Raw genomic sequence first — 8463 nt, 5'->3', positions numbered from 1 at the left:
CTAGGGGTCTACGGCAGGGGGACCCGTTGTCACCATATCTGTTTCTATTCTGTGTGGAGGGATTCTCAGCTTTGCTGAAGCATGCACAAGAGGAGAAAAGGATCAAGGGTGTATCGTTCGGGAGCACTGGCCCCACGGTCACTCATTTACTATTTGCTGACGATAGTATTGTTTTTCTGGAAGGGTCTCACGACAACTTTCTTTGTCTTCGTGCTATCCTACAGGATTATGAGGCGGCCTCTGGACAAAAAGTAAACTTGGAGAAATCGGCGATATTCTTTGGAAATGGGTGTGCGGAGGAGGAAAAGGAGGCCCTTAAGCAAACTATGGGTATTTCTTCGGAGGCTCTCAGTGAGAGATATTTGGGACTACCAACGGTGGTAGGGAAATCCAAGGATGGAGCTTTTAAATATGTAAATGAGAGTGCAAAGGGGAAAGTTTCAGGATGGAAGGGGCAGGGCCTATCCAAGATGGCCAGAGAGGTTTTGATCAAATCAGGTTTACAGTCTACTCCTACTTTCACTATGAGCTGCTTTCAACTCACCAAAAAGATGTGCGGGAATCTGTCATCTATTTCTTCAAATTTCTGCTGGGGTGAAGCCAATGGTGAGAAAAGAGTACATTGGATTGCATGGGATAAAATGTGTTCGAGAAAGCAAGAAGGAGTGCTTGGATTCAGGGACACGGAAGTTTTCAACCAAGCTTTGCTTGCCAAGCAAGCTTGGAGACTGCTGCAGGTGCCAAACTCTTTGTGTGCGCGAGTGCTCAAAGCGAGGTACTACCCTAACAGCTCCATACTCAATGCAACTTGCCCCGATGGGGGATCTTTCACGTTCAGAAGCATCATTCACGGCCATGAACTACTCCTGGAGGGGCTAATTTGGCGTATTGGAGATGGATCCAGAGTGCGCATTCATCATGATAACTGGATTCCGCGCAAAGGCAGCCTGAAGCCACTGGGCCAGGTGTTTGTCACGGGCATCACTAGAGTGGGCGATCTGTTAAATGAAACAAGTACTGGATGGGACAAGGAGAAGGTGCAGAATATGTCCCCCCCAGGCGAAGCATGCGATATCATGCAAATTACTGTGGGGGGGCCGGGAGTGGAGGATTATATCGCATGGAATTACACGAAAGATGGAGTGTTCACGGTTAGATCGGCCTATCACCTCGGTATGGGCAGAAAAGGGCAAAGACAGGGAATCAGGGGTCGTCATCTTCTGTCGTGAACCACAAAGCATAGATAAATTTGTGGGACACGGTGGCGCCGGGTAGAGTGAAAATTCACACCTGGCGTTTGATCCGCAACGGACTGGCGGTAGGATCGGAGCTACATAGGCGCAAAATCAAATCGGGAGTGTTTTGTGTAGTATGCGGAAGGGAGGAGACCAACTTACACAGGTTTTGGCGATGTCCACATTCAGCAAAGTTTTGGAAGCTGCTGTACTCGGAATTGGGAGCACCGGCGGCGATCCCGCTGGAGTCAGTTTGTTCTCAGAGTGCGCTAACCCATTGGCTAATGACTTGGTTTGCTGATGCTTCGAATGATGCTCGAGCCATCATGGTGCACGGTCTATATGCGCTTTGGATGGCACGGAATAACACACACGAAGGGACGAGAATTGAGGAGGCGCGGGACATATCTACGATGGTCATGAGGCTCATGGAGGAGTGGTAGCAGGTGAATGGCAGGGAGAGCAAGACCCCTCGTGTAACCCCGGTTCAGAACTGGAGCGTTCCAGATGATGGGTGGATCAAGGCGAACGTAGATGGAGCAACAGCTAGAGGAGGAGAAAAGGGGGGCGGGGGGGGGGGGGGGGGGTGATCTTCAGAAATGCAGAAGGAGCTTTCATAGCTGCGGAATGCCAATACTTCCCTGACGGTGGTGAACCAGCGCTGGTGGAGCTTCAGGCGTGCAAGAGAGCGGTGCAACTAGCGGAGGAATTCAACTTCGCCAAATTACATCTCGAGATGGACTGCCAAGAAATAGTACGCAAGTTGCAAAGCTCAGAAGCTGATCTGTCCACTTTGGGGCCAATGAATAAGGAAGTGAAAAACCTGCTAGCACTGCGGGAGTGGAAGGTGTCGTGGGTTCGGAGGACGGCGAATGGAGCTGCGCATAAACTTGCAAAAGAGGGACTAGCAAATAATTTGAGTAAGGTCTGGGTGGTTGATCCCCCAGAGTGTATTTTGCAAATTCTGTCGGCAGAAATCCCTGCCTTTTATGATTAAATAAAGACTTGGTTGAATTCAAAAAAAAAGAAGTTACATGTCATAGGGGAACAAAACTAGCGGCACTGGCGGAGAGAATAGGGGCGAGGCGGTGGATCACATGCTCGCCGGCGAGGTAAGCTGGAGGCAGGAGAGAGTCACGGGCTGAGGATTGATTGGGGAGAGAGGAATTAGGGGAGTAGGTTAGGAAGGGTCAGAGGTTTTTCTGGGATGTCTTGTGCGTTGGATGAAAAATGTATGGACGGTGCACGAGTAGTCCGATGATTGCTTCCCATCAGACGTATAATAGGAAGTGTTTCCCAAACTTAATTAAGCTGCATGCTATGGTTATCACTTTCATCAGCGTCTCGAATCAACACAGAGCTGCGTGCGTAGTGTGAGGCCACCAGGCAGCCATGCATGCATGCATTAATATTTGTATGAATTTGATTCGTGTGACTGGATCCGTTCCTTTGTCCAGGCATATGACTGCCTAGCTTGGCTAATTTGGGAACAAGATTTGTCGGTGATTCAGTCCGTGGAAAAGGAATAAAATGATTTTGTTTATTTATAAATAGCAAAACATAACATTCATTATATATACTTGCCGTTTTCAATCGGTTTGCTACCAAAGATTGATAATACCAATCAAGCATTTCCATATTTACGTACGACCAGGGCTATATATATGCACCATCCAAGTTGATACGATTTGTCACCAAACACCATATCAAGGTAAGGTAATCGTGGCACAAACAAACCATGAGGAGGCATTGCCAAGCTCTCTCATGCTGTCTCGTCGTCCTCCTCTTCTTCATCCTCGTCTCGTCCAGCAGCGCTTCCACTCTAGAGCACATGTGCAAGTACATCGCCAGAACCCGCAAGGATATCGGCTACGACTACTGCATCAAGTTTTTCCAAGCCAACAAAACTAGCGCCACCGCCGACAACCGCGGCCTTGGCGTTATCGCCACGCAGATCAGCCGCGCAGTAGCCTCGGACACCCTCAAGCGAATCGACACACTCCTGGCTTCGGAGAAGGACAAGAAGATCCATGCGCCCCTCTCTGACTGCCGCGTGCTGTACTCAGCCGCGGTGAACTTGCTCAAGGTGGCGGCGAACCTCAACGCCGTGGTATTGGACACCTACACCTGTGAGAATGGGTTCCGCGTGCTAGGCGTGACTTCACCACTGGCCGCGGAGGACGCCAGGTTCCTTAAGGACTGCTCCATCGCTCTCATTATAACGAGCACGTTCTGGTAGACAGCTCTAGTTACGAGTCCATGATCATTTGGATCCTTCAATAAACTCTTTGAACCCACAATTTCAGATCATTGATTTCGATTTTGGGTATATCGATTTTCTGGATCATTGCTCTAGTTACAGAGTTTCTTTGGGACCAACTATTCGTAAGTTGCCTAAAAAGTTATTCTGGGTAAGTCGATTTTCTGGATCATTATTGATTAAGATCCAATGACCGTCCTTTTTTCTTCTTCCTCCAGCTTTCTTCCTCCTTCAACCGTTTCCCCTCACAAAATCGCCTTTTCCAAATAGTAAATTCAGTCAACTTACATGTTTTCTAGTGAATGGAAATAGCAATCATCAACACTATGGCACACAGTTTGCATATAATTGTGATGATAAAAGGAATGCATATCGCGCATCAATGCTCGTGATTATTTAAGAGACCTGATGCCTTGTGATGAGATACCCACACTATCAAACCATTGGATGGAAGCCTGTATGGTCGTTGGATTAGCATGATGGCCTGGTCCCTGGTGCGCATCTTCCGTTGACTGTTTTCCAAAATTGAAACAAGGTTAAACAGATTACGTGGGATTTAGTAATAAGGGCATCTTCAATGCCGACCTGCAAATTTCCTCTGGCATCCGTCCATGGATAGAGTGGACTAGTCCACGGACATGACCATCCAATGTTGTCCGCACATATTTCAACCATTGTTTGAATTAACCAGACGAAATTCATGCGAACATAGAGGATTTCATATAAACTAGATGAGATTCAATACATTTTGAACTTTTTTATATAAACTGAACGAAATTCATTACATTTTTCATCTAAACTGGGCTAAACCCTACTCTGAATAATCGCCAGCGCTCGTTCCCCAATTTGGCCATGAGCCTTCTCCTTCTTCAGTTTCACCTCGACGCTCTCCAGCTCCGCCCCCGGAGCCCCCAGAAATGAAGCTATCTGCTTCCACATCGCCACCAATCGGCTAATCGACCGATAATGTCCAGCCCATCAAACTTGGCTTCAACAGGAGGGAAAGAGCGGTGGCCTTCTTGGTACCCAACGTGGCAGCGGTCCGGACCCCCACAAAGCCCCCTCTAGTTTGTCTTCGGTTTGCGGGAAAAAGTGCGTTCGGACCACCGAGCAGACCGATATAGGCCCTCATTGGAGAGCACAACACGTTCAGACAGCGCGGTCCGGACATTTGCGGGTGGTTTGAGGGTCGGCGTTGAAGATGCCCTAAATAGTACATATATTTCAGAAATAAATTCTACCTTTTTAGATATTTAGCAAATAAATTTTGGATGGTAAGCATAGTAATAATTTTGGAAACCTGGCACTAGGACATATAGTTTGCTGCCTTAAGATGCGACTGCCGGACACGGGCCCCAGAGAGGAGGAGACAAAACAGGGCCGCCTTAGCGGCGCTGCTGATGTTGATGGCGGATAGGAAAAGAAGCCCCACCAGTGCTGGGTTGCCGCCAGCAGCTCTCACTGGAACCTGGCGGCGGGGAAACTTGGGCTGTGCTCCTCCCCCGTGGAGGACAGAGGGGGGAAGCAAAAGGAAGGAGGGGCGAGACATTGCGCCGGAGTCATGGGAAGGCGCGACCAGGGGAGCAGTCACCCCGAATGTTGCCACCATGGGACACCGTGCCAGTGCCGGAACGCCTCTGTGCAGTGGCGGATCTTGGCCCCAGGCGGGGGGGCCTAGGCCCGGGGCGTGAGGCCCATTTCGTTTGTAGACATCAGCAAAACACTGTAGCAATTGCTACAGTGCACAAAGGAGGCCCGGGGCACTGGGCTGGGCCGCCCGTGCCTCTGTGCAGTAGGGTTGAGAGAGATGGAGCTATAGAATTGGAACGAGGTGGAGGTGGAGACGAATGGATAATCGACCTCTCTAGAGCGAGGCGTACATGTCAGTTGATGTTTTTTATCCTTTCCTATTAAACAAAAGAGGACATGCACGATGCATCTATATGTGCTAGAACGGCAGGGAGTATGAGAGAGACCATCAGGAGATAGCATCCTTTTTTCTTGCATTTGGGCCGAGCCCAAATAGTGAAAAAAAAAAATTAGAAATGAAATATATTCTTAGAAATCAAACAATGTTCAATAAAAACAAAAAACCTACATAATCAAAATCATTGAATCCAAATGTTTTGATAATTCTGTAAAAAAATCTTTAAATGAATTACACTGTATGTTTCTCGCTAAAAGATTGTTTCATGCATCACTATTCTTCCATCTAATGGCAGTGCAGAGCTTAAATATGCGGCAATAAAGGACGTTGGGGTGACCTTTTCACATCAACACTTCATGATCCAAAAAAGAAAGGAAAATGCAACCCGTGGCAACACACGCTCATATGCATCTTAAAGAGATAAGGGTAACCTTATCTCAACGTTTATTAGAGTTGGATATGAGCAGCGTGTAATGGCACGTGAAGCAAGTTTTGTTATTTTTTCCACCCGTTGCAATGCAAGGGCTTATCATTTGATTTCATGATTCGTGTTCTGCTTACGTAGTGATTTAATTTTCGGCATTCATGTTGAATAGTGACATGTACAAGTTGCACGAGCACTCCTGCTATGGTTATTGGGTTAGGGCCGGATGTTTTTTTCCCTCCCATTGCAACGCACGGGCATTTTTGCTAGTGTATGCCTATGTATCAACCAAACTTCTTACTGCAACAGGAATAAGAATCTTGGTAGACAAATATACGATAATCTTCAGCTGAAATATACCTACGTATGCCTATATGAATCGAAGGAACTTACCATACGCTAAAAACAACACTTTTGATCTGGTTAAATTCCGGTGGGTCGCCCTCTTGTGTTGGAAATGAGCTAATAGCACCCAGGGCAAGAAGATACTTGCTTATGGAAATGTATCCCTATCAGTATACTGTAAATAAAAGTTCTAACTGATACGGCACTTTCATGCATTGAAATGTTGTTTCAAAATGTGTGTGTTTCTTTCATCCATTCGGCAGATCATCTTAGGGGCGTTCAAATTGCCAAAATGACCGACTAACCAAAACTGAAACGTATGCCTCCTATCAATGAAAGGAACTTGCTATGCACTAAAAACAACAAATTCAGTCTCTGGTTGAATCTCGGTCGGTCGATGTGTCGTGTAAATAAGATAATAGCACCCAGGGAAAGAAGATATTTGCTTATGGAAATGTCTCCCTCCATTTCAAACGGTAAGCTTAAATATTTTTTCCATTTATCTGTTTTCTGTGAAGCAAATGTGTACATTCAGAACATAAGAAAAATTAATAGCCGATGGATAGCAGGAAATGGAAAACGAGTGCAGCTCTAGCTCTCCAACCGATACGGCGCTTTCGATGCACCACCGAAGTTGTTGTTCAGATGTTTCAAAAATGCATCATTCTTTCTTCCATTAGCACTAGCAGAGCATCTGAAAATGCATCTTTCTCTCTTCAATTAGCAGAGCATCTCAAAATTGCTCAAAAAACCAGAGGTGAATACAGGTCGGTTATTCAAGACCACAAACGATGGTTGAACCCAAATGGCTGCCTGGTCGGATCAATCCACTCAATTTATACTGATTCTTTTTTTTTTTGCGGGTGAATTTATACTGATTCTAGCCGTATGTTGGGTAGCCACGGTACATGTTTGACCAGAACTGAATCTACTACGATGTGGAGCTGTGCCAAATCGACTGACGGAGACGCGTTATGAGAGATAAGAGACGAACAGAACTGAATCCACTAACGGAGACGTAAAGATCATTTCAGGGCCCCTCTCAACAACAAAAAACGACCGACTAGCGGGAACAAATCGGTCCACGGAGATGATCTTGTAGGATTATGAGAATTAATTAAGAGATGGGCCGAACCAAACCAAGAAACGATGGGGTTTGTAGGGCATCCAGCCGTATAAAGATGGATTTATTCGGTGGAACTAAGGCTCAGCGCAGAGGCAGAGGGGACCGGAGAGGAGAGGCCATGCCTTGCGGATGGGGAAGGAGACGGCGATGCGGTGCCAGATGGGCTGCTGCGGGCGTATTCTCCGGCGGTGCCACCGCCTCGCCTCTTCCGCCCTTTTATTTGCCCCTGGTGCCTTTCTCCGATGCACTCCACTAGTAGTGCTAACGGACGGAGCAAAGTGCAACTCCCCGGTTTGCCTTTTCTTTTTCGCATGTATCTCTCGTCCGAAAATACTTGTCAGAAAAATATATGTATCTAGACATATTTTAGTGTTAGACACATCTATTTTTATTCATTTCTCCGACAAGTATTTTCGAACGGAGAAAGTATAACTCAAATTCTTCGTCCGATCACACCACACACCGGTAGATCAACTAGGGGACATGCATCTATAATTTTTTTTTTGCATCGAACATACATCTATAATTACTGTCTTAGAGCAACTTTTTTTTTTTCAAATGAATCTACTACATACATAAGTTCACCGATGTACAAAGCATGTCAAACATAATAAAATTAGATCAAGATTTCCAGACCACCGAACGACCACCACAGCCGCCAGAACGAGTCGTCGAGGCGCCGCTATCACCACTCCCCTACCGGAGTTGGCTTCACTTTGTCGATGACAACCGAAAAGTCTTTATGCATGTGGCTCTAAGGACCAGCGCCCTGGAGTCGCAATCGTTGTTGTTAAACCCTTGCATAGATCTGAAGCACCTGACACCGAATCTAGCCATATGACGAGAAACTTTAACCTCACTATCTCAAAAAAGGCAGTAATCTACACCGAAGCTCCGTCGACTACGTCCAGACGATGAATTCAAGGGAGATCTAAGTCTGAAAAACAAACTCAAAGAAGAAGCGCTGCCATCCGCCCAGTCCTAGCAAAACGCTCCTAATTGACCACCTTAAAGACGGTATAGTAGACAAGTTTGGACAACATCAGATGAAATCTAGTAGTAATGGTGGCTATTCATTCATAATCTAAAACTGTAGAGTAGGAATGATAAATTGGGTATACAAGAAAGACAACTGGCAGATTTGCA

General features: G+C 46.3%; 1 protein-coding gene across 1 annotated transcript; it reads left to right on the top strand.

The window, feature by feature from the left end:
• The first annotated feature begins 2973 nt into the window (after positions 1-2973).
• Positions 2974-3474, top strand: LOC123146448 (putative invertase inhibitor). Its single transcript, XM_044566082.1, has one exon. The coding sequence runs from the start codon at positions 2974-2976 to the stop codon at positions 3472-3474; it is 501 nt and encodes a 166-aa protein (XP_044422017.1).
• The last annotated feature ends 4989 nt before the right edge of the window (positions 3475-8463 follow it).

This window comes from Triticum aestivum, chromosome 6D (genome assembly GCF_018294505.1).
Source record: "Triticum aestivum cultivar Chinese Spring chromosome 6D, IWGSC CS RefSeq v2.1, whole genome shotgun sequence".
In the NCBI taxonomy this organism is placed as follows: Eukaryota; Viridiplantae; Streptophyta; class Magnoliopsida; order Poales; family Poaceae; genus Triticum; species Triticum aestivum.
Note: the sequence above shows the minus strand (reverse complement) of the source record. Positions and strands in the feature narration are given on the sequence as shown.

Bases quoted from the DNA above. Each gene is read 5' to 3' on its own strand.
- LOC123146448 (XM_044566082.1), top strand. From the start codon at position 2,974: ATGAGGAGGCATTGCCAAGCTCTCTCATGCTGTCTCGTCGTCCTCCTC.